Source organism: Crinia signifera, chromosome 2 (genome assembly GCF_055691185.1).
Source record: "Crinia signifera chromosome 2, ASM5569118v1, whole genome shotgun sequence".
Lineage (NCBI taxonomy): Eukaryota > Metazoa > Chordata > Amphibia > Anura > Myobatrachidae > Crinia > Crinia signifera.
Genome location: NC_139218.1, coordinates 154388030 through 154415635, shown reverse-complemented (window position 1 = coordinate 154415635; position 27606 = coordinate 154388030). Strand labels below are relative to the sequence as shown.

The 27606-nt window shown below is 43.0% G+C and overlaps 1 protein-coding gene across 2 annotated transcripts in view; it reads right to left on the bottom strand.

Annotated features, from left to right (window-relative positions):
- LOC146060190 (mitogen-activated protein kinase 14) overlaps positions 1-27606 on the bottom strand; it is a 96055-nt gene that overhangs the window by 27529 nt on the left and 40920 nt on the right. For both annotated transcript variants that reach the window (XM_083173150.1, XM_083173151.1), the window contains exons 7-8: positions 17670-17784; positions 3357-3428 (exon numbers count right to left, since the gene is read on the bottom strand). In XM_083173150.1, coding sequence (XP_083029276.1) covers positions 3357-3428; positions 17670-17784 — 187 coding nt within the window. The remainder of the gene's footprint in view (positions 1-3356; positions 3429-17669; positions 17785-27606) is intronic.

Sequence of the window (27606 nt, the reverse complement as noted above, 5' to 3'; positions counted from 1 at the left end):
AGCTGACACATTTTAAAAGATCCACAGGTGGAGCTAATGAATTCACCTGTGATTCTCTGTGTAGACCTGGAAAATGTGCACTGTTGGGGGTCCTGAGGACTGAGGTTCAGAACCGCTGCCCTAAGGAGTTCTGTAAAAGGTTGATCTTGATGGACCTAACTCTTCTTTCAACCTAAACTGCTATGGGGGGTATGCAATGTGCCGCCGCTATTTCCGACGTGGGAAATAGCGGCGACCCCCTATTCAATGCGGTCATTAGCGACAGCATTGATGCGGGATCACGGCAGAATGGGCCAGACTTTAGAAGCTGTCAGGCTCGTTCTGCCGATAAATGCCATGAATTGTTGTTATCCGGGCCGCAGATCGACAATCCTAGGCTGTTTTCGCGGCCACGACCCCTTTGCGCCCATCGGCAGGCGGGATATTGAATTCCGTCTGTCATTATGCTGTCGATATGACCGCAAAAGGGCCAGGACAACGGCTATCGGCGGATATCGACACCCGTGAGCGCAGATTGCATACCCCCCTATGTATGTTATTATGCCTCAAATAAATTAAATGCAACTTAATCCCTGGAGGCATACTTGAAACCTATATAAGAGGATGAATGTGTTAACTGTTTCACTGCTAACATGTGAGAGATGCACAAAATATACGCTAAAATTGCTAGCGTGAAAAAACCCATGTCGACCTAACGCATTTGTCGACCTTCACCCATGTCGACCCAAAAGTGTTGACAATACGATCCACACCTGAATGAGGGGCTCCATCTTTCAACCTTAATTACTAGGTTACTATGCTTTCTTCTACGATCGTCATGGCAGCCATGACAGTGGGATATTCCCCTCCTTTTACCAGATTAGACAGGACTTTAATCCCACCTTGGGGATAATGGCTTACTCCTCCCTTCTACCTGTGTCTTTCTCCTGTCTCCGTCTAGATAGGACAGGCAGGGCTTTATGTTTATTTTAAAGCAGAGTTACCTCAGTATTCAGCAGAAGCTGATGGGGGTGGCACCCCGGGAAGAAGAAGAGTGTGGAGGACTGTGGCCTTGCAGAATCCTGCCTCCTACACTAATGGCAGTATGTATGTATACATATGTTATGGTGCATGCTGGGCTCAGTGCCAGTAAATCACCTGTTAGTAACCCAGCAGCATGTGTAACAACATTAATCCTGTAGAGTGTATTTTCCGCAATTTACCTCCATTTTTCTATGTGCCAGTGAATTCTCTGTGGATCCGGCGGTCAGCGGCATGTGACATGTCTCCGGTGGGGCATTCTCATGTGTCCCTGGTCAGAGTGGTGCAGGGAGCTGCCGGGGACTGAGACGCGATAGGCGGAAGTGCTCCTAGACCTCGCTAACCCAAATGTAATTCTCTCTGCACATTTTATATCTGCCCCCCTGCAGTGCACATGGTTTTGTCCATCTAAGAAGGATTTTAGCAGAAACAGTAAACTAGAATAAGGCCCTTAGTGTTTTGTTAGATAGACAACTGGCAGAAGAGAAACTTGGGAAGAAATTCTGCAGAGCTATCAAAAAATCTATCCATAAAATCTCTGGTTGCTCCGTGGGACTTGAATTTAGTACTCAAAGTTTTGATGCAACAACCCTTTGAGCCAATGGAGGACATTGCTTTTAAGTTTCTCACATGGAAAGTCTTATTTCTAGTGGCAATTACATCAGCCAGGAGGGTGAGTAAAATACAAGCGCTCTGGATAAAGGAACCTTATCTGATAATCTTTCATGATAGAGTCATCTTAAGAACTCATCGAGACTTTATGCCTAAAAGTCATATTTGCGTTTCACCTTAAATCCGGAGATCTCGTTACCAAGCTTCTTCCCTAATCCAATAGATGAGGAACAAAGAGCTTGCCACATGTTAGACATGGTACGAGCAGTTTCAATATACATTGGTAGAACAAAGGAATGGAAAAAGTCAGATCATCTATTTATTATTCCTGAAGGGCCAAGGAGAGGGTTGGCCCCAGCAAAACAAACCATTTCACGATGGATTGGAGAGGTGAATGAATTTACCTATAAGCACAATGGTAAAGTTCCACCTCCAGTCATTAAGGCACATTCAACCCGGGCAGTGTCCACATCTTGGGCTAGAAGGGCTAAAGCATCTGTGACGGAATTTGTCAAGCAGCAATGTGGTCCTCGGTCCATACCTTTACCAATCATTATGCCTTAAATGTGTCTACAGCCTACTTTGGGAGTCATGTATTACAAGAGGCATTATCCATAAAATAATCTCCTCTAAATAATAAATTTATATATTTTGCATTCATTTTGGCTCCCTCACATTTTTGTTGTCCAGTTTGGGTATGTGTCCCACTGTTATGGCTGCCATGGGGACCATAGAAGAAATATACGAATTATACTCACCAATAATTCCTTTTCTTCCTAGAGATTCCATGGCAGCCATTTGTTTCCCTCCCTTTGTGTTATGCATCAGTGTTTTTCAGGGACCTTATTACGGAGACACTTGAAAGACACAGGGAGAAGGGAGGAGCACCCAAGGTGGGCGGTCCCTGAAAAAAAGTCCCGTCTCCCACTGTCATGGCTGCCATGGGATCTCTAGGAAGAAAAGGAATTATCGGTGAGTATAATTCGCATATATTTTCAAATTCAATTGGAACTCAAAGGGTTAACAGATAACATGGTGGCCCTACAGAACAGCTTAGATAAGTCACATGTTCTGGACAGAATAAGAATATTAAGATTTAATATAATTTAACGTAGCGAAAGGCTTGTATAGTGGATTGCAGATAGTCTAGAAGTGGAAAAGTGCATTGTGGACTATGCATTTAAGAAAACAAAAACTACACTTTTAGAGCTGTATTTGTCAGACAGCATTGTACTATAAGGATCTATTAGAACTATAAACTGGGCAAAAATGCCTTAACCGGTCTGAGAAAATGTTCATGACTTATTTGTTAAGGATAGTTTTCAGTAACATAAGTTTCATATTACATAATACTGTCATTGCAGAATCCAGATGATACTGTAGGTTGACAGTGAATAGGTCAACACCATATGGGCGATTTGCACAAGGTCGAGACTGAAAACGGGCAACAAGCAAAATGTCTAAACGGTCGATATGAGCTTTTCAATATTTGTATCATCTTTGTACTTTGTCAACACATCAACATGGACTTAAGATTGGGAAAGAAGCGTTACACTTGGGATCCATGTGCTCTAGTGCCCCCCCCCCAGAAACTCATGTCAGCCTTTTCATGTGTTGACCTTGTGCAATCCGATGCTTGCACTGCTATCTGTTGAGCTAGAATCATAGTAAGATTGAGGAAGGCATAGACAAAATAGATTTTTATTCTAGACTTGAAAGGATACGGTCTGTACCTGGAAAAAGTGTTCGACCCGTCAGAAGTTCAGCCATTATACAGCCCACCGACCAGATATCCACTTAAAATAAAAATAAATAGGTCTCAGAACATATGTAATAAGTTATACTGATACAATAGTCATGCCATAAAAAGATACTGGTAAAGTGTAAAAAATGGACATTGCACAAAACAAATAACAGTTGCAGAGAGAAGTGAACAGCGGGTCCCCAAAGCAGTACAACAGCATGTTTATTTGAAGCTCACAGATACAACATTGCTGGCAGTGGCTATCAACAATACTCACAGGTACCTTTATATAACTGTGGATCTGAACAGGCAGAAGTAACTCTGCAATACCACGTGGCAGAGTTCACCTGGTGCTTGGATTAGAACACAAAGGGACTACTTTTTTGCTTCAGTCACTACTTTGTGTGGCATTGCTGGTTTTACCACCAATGCTGTTGGTATGTGGTTGTGCAGCAACATACCCCATTTTGCTACAAGCTGAGATACTACCTTTCCCTTTCTGGGAACTCTTATTGCATGGTGATCTATGTTGGTCACTGTTATATGAGGGTCTATCAGGATCTACTTGCAAAAGATACCCACTGGACACATGGGGCCATATTCTAGTTCACTTTTTCTGACAAAATCCTTCTTAGCTGGACAAAACCATGTGCACTGCAGGTGGGGCAGATGTTACTTGTGCAAAGAGAGTTCGATTTGGGTGGGGTTTTATCTATATTGCAGTGTGGGGATCTATATTGCAGTGTAAAAATAAAGCAGCCAGTATTTTCCTGCACAGAAACAAAATAACTCACCCAAATCTAATTCTCTCTGCACATGTTACATCTGCCCCCTGCAGTGTACATGGTTTTGTCCATCTAAGAAGGATTTTGTCAGAAAGAGCGAACTAGAATATGGCCCATAAAATCCCTTCTTATATATATGGGAGAATAGCACACTGGAAAGCAGTCATCCTCCACTGTGCCCAAGGTAGAATACCTATAGAAGGAGTCATCATGCCTTGAAGTTTAAAGGCATAATCTTAACGGGATCATCACAAGAACATGTGTTTGGAATTTTACACATCTCTCTTGAAAGCAGGGCTTTGACATTTTTGGAGTCTATTATTACTCCTAAGAACCGGATGTTCTTCTTCTAGGTTCTAGGTCTTCTTCTTAGAACTGCAATCCGAGTAATCAAGACCTTTTGTAAAGACCCTTGGAGATGTGGCTAAGCAGATCGGTGAACTGGAAGGGTCTGCCCAAGATACAAAACTTCAGGAAACTGATCTCCATTGCTGACTGATATGTGATAATATGTATCCCTTAGAGCTGGGGTAGCCAACTCCAGTCCTCGAGAGCTACCAACAGTTAATGTTTTCCAGATCTCCTCACAGAATCACAAGTGAAGTAATTAGCTCCACCTGTGGATCTTTGAAAATGTTTCAGCTAGTAATGAGTACACCTTTGCAGCAGCTAGGTTGTCTGGAAAATGTGAACTGCTGGTAGCTCTCGAGGACCGTAGTTGGCTACCACTGCCTTAGAGCTATTGATGCCATGAAATCTTCTCTTCTGATTCTTGCCACAACGGTCTTTAATGTATCCATACAAAATTTTCTCATCTTGATAAAGGAGTTTAGAGGTCTCCGATCTAGAATGGTTCTGACACCAGTGTTATTTCTCACAAGAAAGAGGCTGGAATAAAAGCCTTTCTTCATCTGTAAAGTTGGTACTGGTTCTATAGCTTTGATGAAAAGTAATTCACTATATTCAAAAGCGCTCTTTTTTCTGTAGATGGCCTTGGATCTTTGACCCCATAAAAATGTTTGACTTCTGAACTTGAATAAATTCTGTGTTGTTAAAAAGGATTGTCGAGATATAAAAAATAGCATCTCTGGTTATATGGTATTCCAGGCCTATAACTCTTTGCTTATATTAATTGCTGCCTTGAGGACATAGGCAGAGGGAATTTATTTATTGTGTATTAAAGAAGTCTGATGGATTTACCTCCTGTAAGTCTATGTACATTATTAGGGCACCGAACGAACATAGAGCCAAACAGGAGTGATCCCTCAAATGGAAGTGTGGCTAGTCTATTCTTGGAGTGTGAATTTGCACGCCAGGTTCTTAGCCACAATGCTCTTCTAGCCGTGATCCCAGCTGCCATGGATCTGGCTGTAAAAGAAAATCACATAGAAGTCTCAGGTGAAATATATCGCTCTTTGAATAATTTCTAAAATTCCTTAATAGATATTGTTTAGAAATATTCTCATAAAGAGCAGTATGCATATTTGCACCTCAAAGTCTAAGAGCTTTGGATACAGAAGCTATAGAGACATCTGCTTTTAAAGCACAGAGCTGAAGACCAATGCTATTTTTTAAATAATTTTCCATTCTTCTATCCATTGAATCTTTAAAGGAGGCACCATACTCCATGGTATAGTAATACGTGAAGTGTATCCACTCTGGGCAGACTACACCAATTTAGAAAAAGATCATCCTTAATTGGATACATGCGTTTAATTTGGGATAGCTTTCCCGGTCTTATTCAGTTTAGACCATTTTTTCGAGATTAGTTCTTTAATAACATCATGTATGGGAAAACATCTCCCTTTTCTGGATCTTCAAATAAGATGTCTTGACCTTGAGTTACTGTATCCTTGTAATTCATAGTCTTATTTATTTATTAACAGTTTCTTATATAGCGCATACATATTACGCAGCGCTTTACAGAGAATATTTGAACATTCACATCAGTCCCTGCCCCAGTGGAGCTTACAATCTATATTCCCTACCACATGTACAAGCACACACAGCCATTCTAGGGTTAATTTTTTTTTTTTTTGGGAAGCCTATTTGTATATTTTTGGATTGTGGGAGGAAACCGGAGTACCCGGAGTAAACCCACGCAAGCACGGGGAGAATATACAAACTCCGCACAGTTAGAGCCATGGTGGGGATCGAACCCATGAACTCAGTGCTGTGAGGCAGTAATGCTAACCATTACACCATCCGTGCTGTTTAACATACTTTCAACCATATCAAAGCTACACATTTTTTAGATATCTCCTGATTTATCACTAGAAAGCTCTTTCACATCATCAAATAGCTCCTCTGAGGATGTGGTGTCCTCATAACTAAAGCCGGCCTGAGCTCTAGATTTCTTATGACCCTGTAACTCCATAAACTCCTCTTTTGATTTTTTCATTAATTACATTAAATGAAGAAGGATTTAAGGCTGATCTGATACAACAGCAGGTTGTTCCTCATATGCTTTACAGAAAATATTGTCTTCAGAGAAAAGCTTATTAAAGGCCAATCAATTCATATTATAATGATTTTTTGTAGATTTCTTAGGAGCAGAAGGATTAGCAGGCACACTAAGAAGGAATAATCAAGCCTTTCACTATCATAATCTAAATTTAAAATATATCTACAGTATATGCCCTTAAAAACAGGGCTTACCTCATAGGGGCACTGGCAGACTTGTGGGGAGAAGGCAGATCCATGTTTTCAATCCGCAGTACCTTCTACTATATCCCGCTATAAGATTCCTTCAATTAGGCGATGCATATTCATATATGCATGGTACATTTGATATCCGAAAACAATGCCCTCTGAGAACTGTAGTTCCCTATGCAGAGTATAGACCTCGCGGCACGTGACAGGAAATAGAGGCTGCGGCATCATCCAACACCAAGTCCTTGTTGGAACTGTAGTCTCTGTAGTGGCAGAGCAGCACACATACCCCTGCATACTGTGCTGCCCAGTAATGGCTTATTCGCAGCGACTTGTGGGGACTGCCAGTATCCAGCCCCTCCACAGGTCGGCATACAGGAGAAAAAATGGGAGACTTCCATCATGCTCCACACCACTGTGTTCAGGCCAACTGAGCAAGAATCATGGAATCCATACTCTCAGGTATGAACATACAAATATAATGTATATATTCTATCTGTGTGTTTAGACAAATGGACAGGATTTCATACAGGCTACACTCCCAATGTCTGCTCCCCCCCAAGGGGTGCCACCCCACAGTAAAATGTTGCATCCATAGGTAAGCCCTAGGAAAAACAAACACTGCCTATCCTATATAACCAAGTTAAGAGACAGGAGAAAAGACAAGGAGGAGGGGGCGGAGCAGGGTTATATATAACAGAAGTGGGAGGTCCCTAGAAAAAATACCCTGTCTAACTTAAGCTGGAACCACACACAGATATGTATCTGTCCAAACGGTCTTGTGGGAACAAAAAACTGGAAATCTATGGGAGCAAAGATCAGCCAATCATTTACTCCCAAATGCTGGAAAGCAGACAATAGTCATTCAGTCAAATTGGCTAAAGCCAGTTGATTACACAAATTTCTCCAAACAATTGATTTTATCTGTTCTCCAAGGATTAGGAGCAAATGCTTGTCAGTCATTTGCTCCCACATATTGCCAGATTTTTGTTCCTACCAGACAGATTGGACAGATAAATCTTTACGTGTGTAACCATCATTAGAGCAGAGGGATGACATCCCAAGGTCATGGCTGCCATGAGACAGTAGAAGAAAAATAATTGCAGGAGGAGTGCAATTATGATCAAGAATAGTGGTGTCCCATACAGGAGTTTAAAGAGATGGAACCCTGTAGAGCAGTGGTTCCCAACCTTTTTTCTCTCCCGCACCCCTTGATTAGGCTTTTCATTGATCAGTACCCCCTCCTCGAAATATACAATATAGACAGTACTTATGAGTGGAGTGGAAGTGAGTGGTATGCATATCCTTATGAATGTCCTTATATTAAGGAGTAGCGGACAGGAATCGTGCCCTTCCGTGTCTGGCCGCTGGTTGTGTATTGTCTCCAGGGTTCCCACAAACACCTGTAGGATTAATGCCGCTGCTTCTTCCACCCGTGTCAGTGCAGGGCAAATGATCGCTGATGTCTGAGGGCAGCATGGGTAGCTCCCATTGGATTGCTGGTCAGGCAAAAGCACAATGAGACGCTGATGATGCTGAAGACAGAACCATAAATGACATAACATGGTTTTTCTCCATAGCAATGGGTCTTCTTCTGCCATCAAAATACTTTTTCATCTTCCGCCATTACCAATATTATTTTCAAGTACCCCCAGCTGGTCTGTAGAGTACCCCAGGTTGGGAACCACTGCTGTAGAGGATTGAGGCACCTCTCTAACTACGAGCATAAAATAAGGTATTAGTAAATCCCAATATCAATTTTCTTGAGACACCAATCTCTTTATTATCTGTTAAAGAGTCGGATTACATTTTTCTACCAGGCCCTCTCTTTGTGGGTGGTAAACGGAGTTAGTAATCCTGTCTACCTTTAACAATCTGCACAGATCTTTCATACGTTTAAACAAAAAGGGCACCTTGGTCTGTTAAGACCTCTTTCCATATTCCCAAGTGGGTATACAGGGTTAGTAATAGTGCTGGATTTCATATTATGCCGTATTGCCTCCGTGTATCTAGTGGCATAATATACTACCACAAGTATGTATTGATGCCTTCAAGCTGATTTTTCTACTGATCTATCAGATCCATACTATTTCTCTCAAAAGGCACATGCATGATAGGGGTACAAGGTGACGCCAAAACTCTTGCCCAGGTACTGACTTCGGACACACTGGGCATTTCTCAATACCTCTTGACTAATGCATGGATACCTGGCCAAAAGAACCAGAATTGTTTGCATTGAAGCATTGAAGAGTTTTCTCCTCCCCTAAATGGCTACCACACAGATGCAAGTGTGCAGCTTCCAATACCAACTGATTGAGTTTTCTGGGAACAAACAACTATTTATTTTCCTGTAAAGGGTTACACAATATTAAATAAATAAATTTTTCTAAACACTCTGGTAGCACTTTTACAGGCATGTACCAGAGATCTATCATCCCATCGGTCCCGCCTTAAATCCTACAGTGGCACTTTCTGACCAACAGGGTTCCATTGGGTCTCAGTTTCATTTTCCTTAAGTGGTTCAGTGGCTGCAGTAGCTCTTTTGGACACCAAGCTTTGCTATTCTCTGGTCCCTGGCTCCTGAGATGCCTCTGCTGCTCAGAGGATCAGGAGCAGTTTGCTAATGTCATGCCATGTAACCGGCTCCTGCAGCAATGGAAAGTCAGCAGATAAGGTGGTCTGGAGGTCACTGCCTCTACCACCTTTAATGGCCAGCCTTGTATTATTAGTGGGAAGTACATTCAAAGAACTGGCTCACTGCTTTAACCCCTTCCCGACATTTGACGTACATTTACGTCATGGCCGGGATGTACTTCCCGACACATGGCGTAAATGTACGTCATGGCTTTAAACTGTCACCGCGTCTATAGACGCGGTGACAGTTTAAACATGTCTGCTGTCCCTGACAGCAGACATGTCCTGCATGCCCAGGGGGGGCTGCGATGCCGCCCCCCCGTCGGCGATCGCTGTGATTGGCTGTTCAGTGTGAACAGCCAATTACAGCGTTTTCTGTGTCACCGGCGACACAGGGATCGGTGGTGATTGGTGCTGTAAAGTACAGCACCAATCACCACGGGGTGTAAGGGTGACACTGGTGTCACCCCACGCGCCCCCAAAGGCCGTGATTGGTTCGTCGGACCGACGAACCAATCACAGCCATGGAGGGTGATTTAAACTAACGGTGACTGCACTGCAGACGCCATTCCGGTCTGGAATTGCGTGCAGTGCGGTCACCGTGCCTATCTGCCGCGATATACTGACCTGATCCTTGCAAACACTTACCTGATCACTGCTTGTAGCGTTCCTGGATCTTGTTACTTCTTGTGACTTCCTGTGTTGTGCTGTGCTGTGTTGTGCTACTGCAGTGTGTTCAAATTATAGATAGAGAGATAGAGAGAGAGAGATAGAGAGGGCTAGTGACAGAGAGTGCTATATTTTGTGCTGCTGCAGTGTGATAGAGTTATAGATAGAGAGATAGAGAGAGATAGAGAGATAGTGACAGATTGTGCTATATATTTTTTATATATATACACAGCTGTACTGCGTGTGCAACTGACTGCTGCCCCCCCCCCCCCTTTTGTGCTGATCAGTATAAATTAACTGATCAGCAACTTTTTGGGGGCGCAGGTTTTTTTTTTATATATATACCTGTCAGTGCTGCTGCTGCAGTGTCATAGAGTGATAGATAGTGATAGAGAGAGATAGTGATAGAAAGTGCTATATTTTGTGTCTGCTGCCCCCCTTTTGTGCACCCCCAGCAACTTTTTGGGGGTGCAGGGGTTATTTTTTATATATATAACTGTCAGTGCTGCTGCTGCAGTGTCATAGAGTGATAGATAGTGAGAGATAGAGAGAGATAGAGAGAGATAGTGACAGAGAGTGACAGAGAGTGCTATATTTTGTGTCTGCTGCCCCCCTTTTGTGCACCCCCAGCAACTTTTTGGGGGTGCAGGGGTTATTTTTTATATATATAACTGTCAGTGCTGCTGCTGCAGTGTCATAGAGTGATAGATAGTGAGAGATAGAGAGAGATAGTGACAGAGTGCTATATTTTGTGTCTGCTGCCCCCCCTTTTGTGCTGATCACTATCTGAGGTGATCAGCAACTTTTTGGGGGTGCAGAGGTTTTTTTTTTTATATATACCTGGCAGTTGCACCAAAGGTTGTGCACCTGCTGCCCCTCACTGGTAATCAGTGTCGCATCACCTTTTTTTTTTTTTTTTTTTGAGGGTGCTGTGGGGTCTTTTTTTTTTTTTTTTTATCAAATTCCTGTTGCCTTTGAGCGCTGTTCAGTGACGGACGTTACTGACCAACATCTGTGCTCAATTTTTGGCGCAGGACCTTTTTTTTTTTTTTTTTTTTCTGCACTACATATACACTACACACTACATAGAAATAAAGTTTGTACCCCCCCTACACTATACACGTGTTGAAACATTTCACTACCAGAAACACAAAAATAAAAATGGCATCCCAAATGTCATCCCAAATGTCATCCCAGTCATCCAGAAGAATGTATTCAGCGGAGGAGGCATATGCCATGCTTGCCTCTGACTCTGACACAGCCAGTGAGGCAAGCGGGGAATTTGAAGGATTCATCTTAAGCTCCTCTTCCTCCTCTAGTGATGAGGGACCCCCTCAAAGACGCCCCCGTAGAGCAGCTGAGACCCCCCCCCCAATAATTGATCTCGTATGGACCCCACCACCAGACAATTTTGAGCCCCAGGTTCCTGAGTTTTTGGCCATCCCAGGAATCCAATTTGATTCCACAGGTCTCAGAGAAATTGACTTTCAAATTATTTTTCTCTGATGATTTTATAAATTTAATGGTAGTTTATTGCTCAAAACCCCACGTCATCATTTGCTAGGTGGACCCCTGTAGATGCAGTAGAGATGATGACGTTTTGGGGTCTGGTGTTTCATATGGGCATAGTAAAAAAGCCAGAAATTAGGCAATATTGGAGTACAGATGTTCTGTACAGCACCCCACTTTACCGTATGGCCATGACCCGGACTCGTTTTGAGTTAATCCTTACATTTTTGCATTACAACGATAATGCACAGTGCCCACCCAGAGATGATCCCACCTTTGACCGGCTATTCAAAGTCAGGCCGGTCATTGATCACTTCAGTGCCAAATTTGAAGAGATGTACATCCAAGATAAATTCATTTGCATAGACGAGTCCCTTATACATTTTAAAGGAAGGGTTAAATTCCGCCAGTACCTTCCCAGTAAGAGGGCAAGGTATGGCATAAAAATGTATAAGCTGTGTGAAAGCACCTCACGGTACACTCACAGGTTTAGGGTATATGAAGGGAAGGATTCAAGAATTGAACCGCCAGAATGCCCCCCCTCCCTCGTAGGTGTTAGTGGAAAAATTGTCTGGGATTTAGTGCACCCCTTCCTGGATAAAGGTTATCACCTCTATGTGGATAACTTTTACACCAGCATCCCCCTGTTTAAGGCCCTTGGTTCAAGAGGTACAGCAGCTTGCGGTACTGTGCGCAAGAACCAAAGAGGCCTCCCAAAAACGCACATTGCCCAAGTAATGAGAAGGGGTGAAAGCAGGGGAATATGCACCGAAAATATGTTGTTGGTCAAATATAAGGACAAGAGGGATGTCCTTATACTGACAACAATTCACGGAGACAGTACCACCTCCGTCCCTGTACGAGGTACCAGTACCCACACCTCAAAACCTAATTGTATCCTGGATTACAATAGGTACATGGGCGGAGTGGATCTTTCAGATCAGGTACTGAAGCCGTACAGTGCCCTGCGGAAAACAAAAATCTGGTACAAGAAGCTGGCCATGTATATCATCCAGATGGCACTGTATAACGCATACGTGCTATTCCGTTCTACCAGCCAGAGGGGGACATTTATGCACTTTCAAGAGGAAGTCATAAAGGGCCTAATATTTGGGAACCAGCAGGCAGAGGGCCCCAGTACTTCTAGTACTGGCCCCCGTATTGTACCAGGGCAGCATTTTCCTGATGAAATCCCCTCCACTGGAAAAAAGGGCAGGACACAAAAAAGGTGCAAAGTTTGCTATAAAAAGGGAATAAGAAAACAAAATATTTTCCAGTGTGACACTTGCCCCGATAAACCCGGCCTATGTATAAAGGAGTGTTTTAAAATATACCACACATCTATGGATTATTAGGTTCATAATTTCACCGTGCTTCGGGGGTCTTGCTAATGCCACATAGCACCCACCAACATTCCACCAGAATCTGAGCCGCAAAATCCAAAAATCACTCCTTCCCTTCTGAGTCCTGCCATGCCCCCAACTGGTATTTTTTGGTCACATGTGAGGCATTGCCGTACTCAGGAGAAATTGGGGCACAGATTTTGGGGTGCTTTTTCTCCTTCATACCTTCTGAAAATGAAAAATTTTGAGCCAGAACTGCATTTTTGTGTAAAAAAATGTAATTTTTCATTTTCACTGCCCAGTTGTATCAAAATTGGTGAAACCCCTGGGGGTTTAAAATGTACACTATACCCCTAGATGAATTCCCTGAGGGGTGTAGTTTGCAAAATGGGGTCATTTGTGGGGGGGTTCCACTGTATTGGTGCTTTGGGGGTCTTGCTAATGCGACATAGCACCCACCAACATTCCACCAGAATCTGTGCTGCAAAATCCAAATATCACTCCTTCCCTTCTGAGTCCTGCCACTTTTTGGTCACACATGAGGCATTGCCGTACTCGGGAGAAATTGGGGCACAGATTTTGGGGTGCTTTTTCTCCTTCATACCTTCTGAAAATGAAAAATTTTGAGCCAGAACTGCATTTTTGTGTAAAAAAATGTAATTTTTCATTTGCACAGCCCAGTTGTATCAAAATTGGTGAAACCCCTGGGGGTTTGAAATGTACACTATACCCCTAGATCAGTGATTTTCAACCGGTGTGCCGCGGCACACTAGTGTGCCGCGGCCAGCTGACAGGTGTGCCGCCATGCCTCAGGTCACGGCGACACACCAGCGGAGTTTCACTTTGACAGGGGGGACGGGCAGGCGGCTCGGCATCATCCGCCCCCCCTGTCAGTGTGCGTCCATGTGCGCACTGCCCGCCCGCTTACGGCTCCCCCGCTGTGCACTGTCCGGGACTCGAGACTCGAGAGACATGCTGTGCTGCTATGCAATAATCATATATCCCGCTGGACCACTAGCCAATGGGCGCTTGCGGTCCAGCAGCCAATCAACTGGTGGCTGCTGGACCGCGAGCGCCCATTGGCTAGTGGTCCAGCAGCGGGAGATATGAATATTACATATCAGCACAGCACGTCTCTCTCCCGTACATAGCGGAGGAGCCGTGAGCGGCACACTGGACGCACACTGACAGGAGGGAGGGGTCGTCGGCGTGTAAGCACAGGCAGGAGGGGGGTTTGCACACAGACGCACACTGGGAGGAGGAGGTGGGGGGGAGTGAGGTGAGCGGGCCGGCTAACCATCGGCTGGCTAACTTAGTATGGTGTACTCCCACCCACTCTCCCACCCTCCTGCACTCACCCAGCCACCCTCCCACTCCACTGCAGATACCCTCCCAGCCACCCTTCCACCCCACTGCAGATACCCTCCCAGCCACCCTCCCACCCCACTGCAGATACCCTCCCAGCCACCCTCCCACCCCACTGCAGATACCCTCCCAGCCACCCTCCCACCCCACTGCAGATACCCTCCCAGCCACCCTCCCACCCTACTGCAGATACCCTCCCAGCCACCCTCCCACCCCACTGCAGATACCCTCCCAGCCACCCTCCCACCCCACTGCAGATACCCTCCCAGCCACCCTCCCACCCCACTGCAGATACCCTCTCACCCTACTGCTCCCACCCTCCCTCCCTGCTGCACACTACTGGCGGTGCATTGAATTGCAAATAGCGGACGGGAGCCAGGAGTGGGCCACTGCACAGTTCTGTCCCCCTTGGCAACGAGCAAATTCAGTCCACCTTGGCATCGAGCATGAAGCCCCTGGCATTGAGCATGTAGGTAAGTGGCACTTATGTGTCAAATGTGTATGGTGTGTTATATAGTATGTCATGGGCATTGCGGTGTGTTATATAGTATGTCATGGGCATTGCGGAGTGTTATATAGTATGTCATGGGCATTGCGGAGTGTTACATAGTATGTCATGGGCATCATGTGTGGGCTTATGTGTAATCGGAATTACAAAGTTCACTAAAATGTGCAATGGGCATTACGGTGTGTGGCATAACATGTAATGGCCATTATGGCATGTGGTATACGGGTGTGCGGTGTGTTGGCATTATGTTAAAAATTTGGCGCGCGCCTTCGGCGTGCACTGTCCATATTATCCCTCGTTTGCAAGAAATTTGTTGAGTCCTGGCATAATGTGTAATGGCCATTGCGGTATATGGCATAGCTTGTAATTGGCATCACGATGTGTGGCATAACTTGTAATGGCCATTAATGTGTGTGATATAACATGTAACTGGCATTATGGTATGCAAAATATCTGGAATATCTGATTAAAAAATGTTGGTGTGCCTTGGCAATTTTGAAGTCTTGTCTGGTGTGCCGCGACCTGAAAAAGGTTGAAAATCACTGCCCTAGATGAATTCCCTGAGGGGTGTAGTTTGCAAAATGGGGTCACTTGTGGGGGGGTTCCACTGTATTGGTGCTTGGGGGGTCTTGCTAATGCGACATAGCACCCACCAACATTCCACCAGAATCTGAGCGGCAAAATCCAAAAATCACTCCTTCCCTTCTGAGTCCTGCCATGCACCCAAATGGTATTTTTTGGTCACATGTGAGGCATTGCCGTACTCGGGAGAAATTGGGGCACAGATTTTGGGGTGCTTTTTCTCCTTCATACCTTCTGAAAATGAAAAATTTTGAGCCAGAACTGCATTTTTGTGTAAAAAAATTAAATTTTTCATTCTTACTGCCCAGTTGTATCAAAATTGGTGAAACCCCTGGGGGTTTGAAATGTACACTATACCCCTAGATGAATTCCCTGAGGGGTGTAGTTTGCAAAATGGGGTCATTTGTGGGGGGGTTCCACTGTATTGGTGCTTGGGGGGTCTTGCTAATGCGACATAGCACCCACAACATTCCACCAGAATCTGAGCTGCAAAATCCCAAAATCACTCCTTCCCTTCTGAGTCCTGCCATGCACCCAAATGGTATTTTTTGGTCACATGTGAGGCATTGCCGTACTCGGGAGAAATTGGGGCACAGATTTTGGGGTGCTTTTTCTCCTTCATACCTTCTGAAAATGAAAAATTTTGAGTCAGAACTGCATTTTTGTGTAAAAAAATTTAATTTTTCATTTTCACTGCCCAGTTGTATCAAAATTGGTGAAACCCCTGGGGGTTTGAAATGTACACTATACCCCTAGATGAATTCCCTGAGGGGTGTAGTTTGCAAAATGGGGTCACTTGTGGGGGGGTTCCTAAATTTTAGCATCTTATGGTGCCTAGAAACCTACATGGTGCCTAAAAAATAATCTCATAAAAAGGAGGCTCCAAAATCAAGTAGGTGCTCCTATTATGAAGCCTGTGGTTTGGTCAACGTGCACACTAGGGCCACATATAGGATATTTATGAAAACAAAATTATTGGGGGAATCAATTTTTAGTCACATTTCTCTAGTAAAATCTACTGTGTTCCTTAGAAAAATGTATTAAAATTGCAAATCTGCAAAAAAAATGAAATTTTGAAATTTCACCTACACTTTGTTTTAATTCCTGTGAAACACCTAAAGGGTTAACAAACTTCCAAAATGCTGTTTTGAATACTGTGAGGGGTGCAGTTTTTGAAATGGCATCATTTATGGGGGTGTCTCACATACAAGTCCCTCAAAGTCACATCAGAACTTAACTGGTCCCTAAAAAAAATCAGTGTTTGAAATTTTCTTGAAAATTTGAGAATTTGCTATTCATATTGTAAGCCTCCTAGTGTCCAAAAAAATTAAAAGGAAGTTGAAATAATGATGGAAACATAAAGTAGACATATGGTCTATGTTAGTTATTAACTATTTTGAGTGGTATGATTATTTGTCTCACAAGCAGAAAATTTAACATTTTGCAAATTGCTAAATTTTCCATTTTTTTACGACATTTTGGTATTTTTCACAAAAAAACAGACTGTATCGACCCAAATTTACCACTAATTTGAAGTACAATGTGTCACGAGAAAACAATCTCAAAATCACTGGGATAAGTAAAAGCAAAAAAAAGTTATCCCCACTTAAGTGATACATGTCAGATTTGAAAAAAAGGGCTCTGTCAGGAAGGCAAAAACTGGCTGTGTCAGGAAGGGGTTAAGGACTGTGGCCATCCCCATGGGACACAGCAGCCACCAATATAATATACCAATTACTAAATTAAAAAGGCAAACATAATGTGGTATGACTTGTGGACAACTATGACTTGTTGCTAACCCTAACCTCCCCCGTTAATAACCTGCAACATTTCAGGTGTCGACATTTTGACAATGCCAACTACGTGGACATTAGCCTGGTAGTTCTGATCAACAACATAGTTCCTGTTAACCATATGACTGGACGCCATTCCTATTAGGATTGTCAATTGCAGGATCCCGGGATTTGGCACCAAAATTAACGGGATTTGAATCCTGGGATTGGAGTTTCCAATGCCAGGATGTCTGGATTAGTCTGTGCATACCCTGCGGGATTAGGCTGCTTCCGTCCTGGCTGTCCAGCTCAACAAGGTCAGAGTTCACACTGCACAGTAGTATTATAACAAACTGAATGGACCCCAAAAATTGATTTACATAAAAACCATGCACTAAAACTCTAGATTAATAATGAATTACAAGATGATAACATGTTAAATTGAAAATCTTTGTGTTTTGAAAAATGCTGTACCTGTCTGGTTATAATGCATCCAGTTTAGCATGATTTCCGGAGCCCGATACCACCTTGTAGCCACATATCCAGTCATTTCTTCATCTGTATGCCGTGCCAGCCCAAAGTCAAGAATCTAACAGAAATAAAAAAAAATACAAATTAATTCTAAGAAATCTTAAACTGAAACAAAAACAACATATGCAACAGGCGGTGCCCTTGGGTAGTTGGGTCCTGTCAAATAGAAGCAAGACAGAGGCAGCCTCACTTCTGACAGGTCATGTAAGTGTGGCTGTGTCATCCAAGATGGTCAGTAAACTCAGCACAAGCTTCAAAAAGATTCATAATGTAAATATATTGTACACTTAGTACGACTTTTTCCAACACTATTTTCCAATATCACAATCAAATACATGTATATAGTTTTTTCATTATTCTCAGTTCTCACACTTCACTGATCACAACAGTCCATCACTAAGTCCATCCATTTTCCACTCTTCGCTAGCCATTCTGCAATCTCCAATTAAGATTTCAATACCTAGCTGAATTGTCATTCTCACTTAGAACTAAAACTCATTAACTGAGGAAGCAGCGGCATTGTAGAACATGCTGTAGCAGGTTTATATGCAAGACCACTTCTATTCAGTCATATTTTGATTTTTTTGCTGCTGTGTATATGTAGACACATACATATACATTACATAAACAGTATAAGTACAGTTGTGCTCATAAGATTTCATACCCTAGCAGAATGCGTGATTTTCTGGTAATTTGTCAGAGAATATTAATAACAACTCAAACTTTTCTTTAACTTCTGGTTAGTGATTGGGTGAAGCCATTTCACCTGTGATCTGTTTGCTTGTAATCAGTGTGTGTGTGTGTGTGTGTGTGTGTGTGTGTGTGGAGGGGGGGGGGAAGAGGTCAGTGAGTTTCTGGTCTCCTGAAAAACCCTTGCATCATCCACTGCTGCACTGATGTGTCTGGATTCTGAGTGTTGGGGAAAGCAAAATAACTGGCAATTGAGAATGCCAATCAGCAGTGTTCAAACTCTAATTAAGAAGTGGAAAATAAGGGCCTCTATGGAAACTAAATCACGTTCAGGTAGACCAACAAAAATTTCAGCACAACTGCCAGGAAAAATCATGCTAAACTGAATGCATTATTACTGTGTATGTATAGCTCCATGTGCATTGTTGTAGGTGGTAACTATGGTGATGGATAGCATTCACAGACAGAGATCACGCCCAGATGTGATGGAGTCCCTTTTAGGCACTGCAGCCGCCCGAGTGGGCAGTCCTGCCGCAGCAGGCAGCCTGCACTGGGGAATGGTTCTACTATAAAAAGGTATGTCCTGTCTGATTTGTTTTTTTGTACACTTGAAAAATGTTCATTACATACACAACTGAAACGTTGTGAGTAAACACGTGTATTGTCATTTTTGGATACCTGAGCGCCGTACACCTATATAGGGTTATTTCTTTAAAAAATATATATATACACAATAGTTAATTCTATAATGCTTATAAGGTTTTGTATGTTTTTCACATTTTTTTTGAGTTTTTCATGTTTTTTTAAAGCGACATTCCAGATGATGCTTGATAAGCAATGTCTGGATTTTATTTAGCACAACATATTATATACATAGATTGTATAAATAATCACTTAAAAAAGCAACAGATAATATCTTACTGGGTGATAATATTTCACTAGCACAATAAGAAAAAAACACTTTAAGCATTATGTACAAAGTTTTGCGCAGTTTAATAGAATGGCACATCTAGTGGTAGTAACACTGAGCATGCACCCAACACAATAAGTATGTCCAGAGTATTGTATAAAACATTATCGTGATAATTGTTATTTTTAAATAAGATCATGACATAATATAATGCACGTCACTTGCTATATATTATGAATGTGTGCACTATTGTTATTGTTCTGTTATTGCAGAGATGTCCAACCAACATTGCAGTCCACAGGCTGGTTTCGCATCAATTCCGGCCGGTAAACCCGGAAGTTCACTCCGTTCCAGATCAGTGGGCGGATGGAAGGTGAGGAGGCCTGACACTGGTAACGTATAAATGTATATTATTTGTATTCTGTCACTGTCCATGTCCTGAATACGGGCCCCCAGCCCAAAACGACGTAGGCACCAGTAGTAAACACTTTCCTGGCACCAGATCTCAATTCAAGATCAGACCGCAGCTTCCAACTGAAAAGAGGAACCCTGGTATCCAAACAGGATTAAAGTGCATCTGAAAATGTAAACAGAAGGAAGCGCATTAAATGTCTCTTATAGAACAAGATACCAGTCTCTGGTGATTCACATATAGTCCTTGTTCGGGATGACCGGTGTCTCCAATTAGTTGGTCTCTCTTGCACACAGCTTGATTTAAAAGCCGGCTGCTCCACACATTAGCCCTAAACGGGCTCTCCTGAATCCACAGGCAAATGAATCTGCAAATATATGTGCGGGCGCTCCAATAGTACAATTACCACTTTTTTTTTTTAAAGCAAGTTTCTTTATTAAAACGTAGAACAAAGGATGGGGTCACGTACCGTAACAGGAGGCTTACAATTGCCGCAAGTTGAACAGCATAAAACAATGCAAGGCACTCGCACAAGTTGGAGAGATTACACTCACTCCCTCCAGACTTCCACAATCTCCGTGACGCTAGGCCACGCCCCCACACGTTTCGTCACGCTGGACTTTCGTCATGCTGCCTACTACTCTGCTGTTAGGATGTCTCCTCTACTGTCTTAACAAAGGACCTGATTTGTGGTCCGAAACGTCGACTTACCAGTGACTTACCTGTGGTGATGAAATACCCTTGGGGACGTTTTAAATTTATGTGGACTTCACTTGGATGTTTTGGGGTGTGCTCTCTTATAAAGACACAAATGTGCCTGTGCCTCTTTGCTGTGTATGGTACACCTAGTGTGTTACGTTAAAGCGAGCACCTCGTTGCTGCCTGTTTCTTTTGGATTGGAGTGCGGATTACATGAATATATATATATATATATATATATATATATATATATATATATATATATATATATATATATATATATATATATATATATATATATATATACACACTTCTGTGGGGTAATGACGCGGCACTCCAAACTTGTAAATTTCCAATATCTTTATTGAGACAAACAGCAACGTTTCAATGCAGGTGCATTTTCATCAGGCTCAATATACACTTCATATCTACCCCATTAAATACCCCCTGTGTAACTTACGTGGGAGGGCGTTCACATAGACCACTCCCCCCATGTAGCAGTGTGATGCTGCCAGTTCACTAATCAGAACCACCTGGAGATCCAGGTGTACTGAGAGTGGACTGGGTTTAACCCTTGGCGTACACTTGTGCTATGTGCAAAAAACATGATAATGAACAGAATACTCAAAAAACACACATAAATATGAAGAAAAAATAATAACAATAATCAGTATAACATAACATACATGTATGAGTGCAGGCTACCCCATGGCTATGGGTGTCTTCTCTCCTTAGTGATAATATAGTGAATATATATCAGGATAATGCAAATGGACTGATAACCAATATATTTAAAAGGTAATAGCATATATCATTAATCATAACAGAACATTTATCCCCGTATGTTCGTTGAGGCCGTTAGGTGAAACGGTGCCCAACTTGGCAATCCACCGGGCTTCACATTTCAATAACTGTAGACCCCTATTCCCCCCTCGAATGGAGGGGGGAATGTGGTCTATCATCCTATATTTTAAGGAAGCTAAATTGTGTTTAGCCGACACAAAGTGTCTAGACACCGGTTGATCACCCATGCCTTTAAGCAGGGCTTTGCGAATAGCCGACCTGTGGGCTGTCATCCTTTCTTTAAAGGGTCGCTCAGTTTTCCCAATATATGACAGCCCACAGGGGCAAATTATTTGGTAAACAGTGAAGGGGGTATTACATGTTAGTAAATACCTAATTTGTATGGGCCGTCCCGTTTGGGGATGATTGAAGGTGGACCCGGGTATCAAAAAACTACATGTTGTGCAGAGACATCTTACACAACCTGTTCTGTTGGAGCTTTTTCTTGGTATATAAGGTGATGCATCAGATTTAACCAAAATATCTCTTATGCTTTTGGACCTTTTATAACATGGCATAATGGTGGTTTGCTTAAGTCCCAATTGTGGGTCTGCCTGTATCAATGGCCAGTGCTGGCGTACTATTTTGGTGGACATGGGGCTATGTTGATTGTATGTCGACACCCAAGGTAGACGGTTTTGCATTTGCTCCTTGCCTGGGTTGGCTAAAAGCAAAGTGTCACGGTCCAGGGCCATCACCTTTTGTTTGGAAGACTCCAATAAATCAGCTGGATACCCCCGCTGCTTAAACTTAGTCATCATTTCATTCATCTGCCTTTCCGCTAAAACAGGGTCTGATACTATTCTCTTCACCCTCAATAATTGAGAATAGGGGAGGCTGCGTATAGTAGATTTAGGGTGACAACTCTGAAAATTAAGCAAGTTATTTCTATCGGTGGGCTTGGAGTACAAGCAAGTTGAAATGTTGCCCTCTGAAATTTTAATCAGTACATCCAAGTAATGGATTTCCTGATCACTATAGGTGTATGTGAGCTTAATAGGATGATCACTCTGATTTTGTACATTGATTAACTCTATAAGGTCATCAGGTGGCCCCCGCCAGAAAATAAGCACGTCATCAATAAAGCGATTGTAGTGTATTATTCTATCTGCAACTGATGGGGTGTCAAAAAATAGAGACTGTTCTAATTCGAACATAAATATGTTAGCATAGGACGGCGCTACGGCCGCCCCCATCGCCACTCCCATCAGCTGCAGATAGAATTTATCACCGTACACAAAGAAATTCCTGGTAAGAATTAAAGTCATAAACTCCAAAATAAGATCTATCGATGGTCCCTGATACAGGGCATCCTGGGTCAAAAATCTCCTAAGTGCTGCCAATCCCATAGGATGGGGAATTGAAGTGTATAACGCACTTACATCAATAGTGAAAAGATACATTTTTTCTGAAGGAATGGTAACATTTTTCAATTGTCTCAATAAATCCGTTGTATCTAAAAGATATCTGGGATGCGCCTTAATCCCAGGTTGCATCAGACTATCTAAATAGATAGACAAAGGTTGCATGAGTGATCCTCTGGCCGCCACAATTGGACGGCCCGGAGGATCCACAATTGACTTGTGGACCTTCGGTACACAGTAGAACTGTGGGACCAGAGGATATGCAGGTAATAATGCATTTTTTAACGTGTCAGAAATTGTACCATTGTTTACCGCATCAGTTAGTAATGTGCAGAGTTCCTGTTGGAAAACAACAGTGGGATCCTTGTCAAGGTTACGATATACAGTCCCGTCTTCCAGGTGTGTCATAATCTGTTTGTGATACTGGCTGAGGTCCATGATCACTAGTGCCCCGCCCTTGTCTGCCGGGCGGAACACCAGTGACCTGTCCTCAGACAGTGATTTTAATGCCATACGTTCTTTGCGGCTGATGTTGCTACGGGCAACCTCCAGTTCTTTAGCTGCCGCCCGCACCTCAAAGTCTGTGACTTTAGAAAATGTTTTTATAGAGTCATTATAAGACACCGGGTCAAAGGATGATTTACACATAATTTTACGCAATTGTGTAGGCAATACAGTCTTGTTAGGATTAGAATTACTCACAGTCTCTGTGTCTTCTTGCTGTGGTCTGTTATAATATTCTTTAAGACGTAAGGACCTGGACAGTCTATGATGTTCCACTGTCCATTGTAAATCCTGATGATAGGTGGACGGGACAAATGTAAAGCCTTTTGACAAAATGCTTTGTTCAGTGTCTGTCAGTTGATATGAGGACAAATTTAAGATGTTGCTTTCTTTCCTTTCGTTGTTCTTTTGCCTCCTCTCCCGATGCCTCTGGCCGCCCCTCCGGGTGACTCTGCGTGTTCTTCTATATGCTGTCTCGTTGTTACTCCTAAAAGGGATAGCTTTTTTGTAGCCTTTCCCTGTTTTGGAGCTGTTGTCACTGCTTGAGGAGTTGAACTCCGTTGAGCTGGGTATATGCTCAGCCCTTTTGCGGTATCTGCGGAAAAATGGCTTAGCACCTTCTTTTTCCCGGTAGGGATTGGTCCACTGGTAAACAGTCTGCAGTTCGTAATCTTTGTCCACTTTGATTTTCTTCTCATTTTTGAATTTGATTAATTCACGTTTGTACTGTTCACTATATTATCACTAAGGAGAGCAGACACCCATAGCCATGGGGTAGCCTGCACTCATACATGTATGTTATGTTATACTGATTATTGTTATTTTTTCTTCATATTTATGTGTGTTTTTTGAGTATTCTGTTCATTATCATGTTTTTTGCACATAGCACAAGTGTACGCCAAGGGTTAAACCCAGTCCACTCTCAGTACACCTGGATCTCCAGGTGGTTCTGATTAGTGAACTGGCAGCATCACACTGCTACATGGGGGGAGTGGTCTATGTGAACGCCCTCCCACGTAAGTTACACAGGGGGTATTTAATGGGGTAGATGTGAAGTGTATATTGAGCCTGATGAAAATGCACCTGCATTGAAACGTTGCTGTTTGTCTCAATAAAGATATTGGAAATTTACAAGTTTGGAGTGCCGCGTCATTACCCCACAGAAGTCTACATTAAAAGGACGAAGGCAACCAACCAGCAGTTTATTTGGAGGTCGTGCCCAGCCAAACATACAAGTCTATATTGGAACCAGACACCCTGAAGTGTTGATTCCTGCCAGCGGCACCCCCACGGATCACCATCCACGATCAGTGTCTCCCTTGTCCTGCACAGCCCCTTGTTTGGGCCGTCCATCTGTCCACACACCTGCACACACGGGTGTTCAGGATTACAGCATTATGGACATACCATCTAATGCAAGCAATGCCGGCGGTTTTACACGCACAGCGTTTGTTACTGGACATACTTTTAGCTATACAGCTAACGAAGCAGATGACATCCGTCTCCAAGGCCTTTTGGCAGAGCAAGCTGAAGCCGCTCCACTGGAGGTGATATTCAGAGACTTGTTGAGACTACAGAAAAGGGAGGTCGATTATTATTATCATGCCCTCTCGTTAAGTGATTACCACCGGGCCAGCAAAATACCCCGGGGCTTACGCATCAAAAATGCCCCCACCATCGGCAAATATGATGCAGAATTCTGCAGGAAGTGGGTAGCGATTGCCAACAAGTGCTCACTGGACTGGATGTTACTTATCGAGCACTCGTCCAAAGAAGTCAAATTGTGCAAAGAAAAACTGGCAGCATTCGAAGCTACCCACAAAGCAAATCTAACTGCAGACACTTCCAATGACTGGTATGAGAAACTTAATACCCAGATACAACAGTACAAACGTGAATTAATCAAATTCAAAAATGAGAAGAAAATCAAAGTGGACAAAGATTACGAACTGCAGACTGTTTACCAGTGGACCAATCCCTACCGGGAAAAAGAAGGTGCTAAGCCATTTTTCCGCAGATACCGCAAAAGGGCTGAGCATATACCCAGCTCAACGGAGTTCAACTCCTCAAGCAGTGACAACAGCTCCAAAACAGGGAAAGGCTACAAAAAAGCTATCCCTTTAGGAGTAACAACGAGACAGCATATAGAAGAACACGCAGAGTCACCCGGAGGGGCGGCCAGAGGCATCGGGAGAGGAGGCAAAAGAACAACGAAAGGAAAGAAAGCAACATCTTAAATTTGTCCTCATATCAACTGACAGACACTGAACAAAGCATTTTGTCAAAAGGCTTTACATTTGTCCCGTCCACCTATCATCAGGATTTACAATGGACAGTGGAACATCATAGACTGTCCAGGTCCTTACGTCTTAAAGAATATTATAACAGACCACAGCAAGAAGACACAGAGACTGTGAGTAATTCTAATCCTAACAGGACTGTATTGCCTACACAATTGCGTAAAATTATGTGTAAATCATCCTTTGACCCGGTGTCTTATAATGACTCTATAAAAACATTTTCTAAAGTCACAGACTTTGAGGTGCGGGCGGCAGCTAAAGAACTGGAGGTTGCCCGTAGCAACATCAGCCGCAAAGAACGTATGGCATTAAAATCACTGTCTGAGGACAGGTCACTGGTGTTCCGCCCGGCAGACAAGGGCGGGGCACTAGTGATCATGGACCTCAGCCAGTATCACAAACAGATTATGACACACCTGGAAGACGGGACTGTATATCGTAACCTTGACAAGGATCCCACTGTTGTTTTCCAACAGGAACTCTGCACATTACTAACTGATGCGGTAAACAATGGTACAATTTCTGACACGTTAAAAAATGCATTATTACCTGCATATCCTCTGGTCCCACAGTTCTACTGTGTACCGAAGGTCCACAAGTCAATTGTGGATCCTCCGGGCCGTCCAATTGTGGCGGCCAGAGGATCACTCATGCAACCTTTGTCTATCTATTTAGATAGTCTGATGCAACCTGGGATTAAGGCGCATCCCAGATATCTTTTAGATACAACGGATTTATTGAGACAATTGAAAAATTTTACCATTCCTTCAGAAAAAATGTATCTTTTCACTATTGATGTAAGTGCGTTATACACTTCAATTCCCCATCCTATGGGATTGGCAGCACTTAGGAGATTTTTGACCCAGGATGCCCTGTATCAGGGACTCGATAGATCTAATTTTGGAGTTTATGACTTTAATTCTTACCAGGAATTTCTTTGTGTACGGTGATAAATTCTATCTGCAGCTGATGGGAGTGGCGATGGGGGCGGCCGTAGCGCCGTCCTATGCTAACATATTTATGTTCGAATTAGAACAGTCTCTATTTTTTGACACCCCATCAGTTGCAGATAGAATAATACACTACAATCGCTTTATTGATGACGTGCTTATTTTCTGGCGGGGGCCACCTGATGACCTTATAGAGTTAATCAATGTACAAAATCAGAGTGATCATCCTATTAAGCTCACATACACCTATAGTGATCAGGAAATCCATTACTTGGATGTACTGATTAAAATTTCAGAGGGCAACATTTCAACTTGCTTGTACTCCAAGCCCACCGATAGAAATAACTTGCTTAATTTTCAGAGTTGTCACCCTAAATCTACTATACGCAGCCTCCCCTATTCTCAATTATTGAGGGTGAAGAGAATAGTATCAGACACTGTTTTAGCGGAAAGGCAGATGAATGAAATGACGACTAAGTTTAAGCAGCGGGGGTATCCAGCTGATTTATTGGAGTCTTCCAAACAAAAGGTGATGGCCCTGGACCGTGACACTTTGCTTTTAGCCAACCCAGGCAAGGAGCAAATGCAAAACCGTCTACCTTGGGTGTCGACATACAATCAACATAGCCCCATGTCCACCAAAATAGTACGCCAGCACTGGCCATTGATACAGGCAGACCCACAATTGGGACTTAAGCAAACCACCATTATGCCATGTTATAAAAGGTCCAAAAGCATAAGAGATATTTTGGTTAAATCTGATGCATCACCTTATATACCAAGAAAAAGCTCCAACAGAACAGGTTGTGTAAGATGTCTCTGCACAACATGTAGTTTTTTGATACCCGGGTCCACCTTCAATCATCCCCAAATGGGACGGCCCATACAAATTAGGTATTTACTAACATGTAATACCCCCTTCACTGTTTACCAAATAATTTGCCCCTGTGGGCTGTCATATATTGGGAAAACTGGGCGACCCTTTAAAGAAAGGATGACAGCCCACAGGTCGGCTATTCGCAAAGCCCTGCTTAAAGGCATGGGTGATCAACCGGTGTCTAGACACTTTGTGTCGGCTAAACACAATTTAGCTTCCTTAAAATATAGGATGATAGACCACATTCCCCCCTCCATTCGAGGGGGGAATAGGGGTCTACAGTTATTGAAATGTGAAGCCCGGTGGATTGCCAAGTTGGGCACCGTTTCAC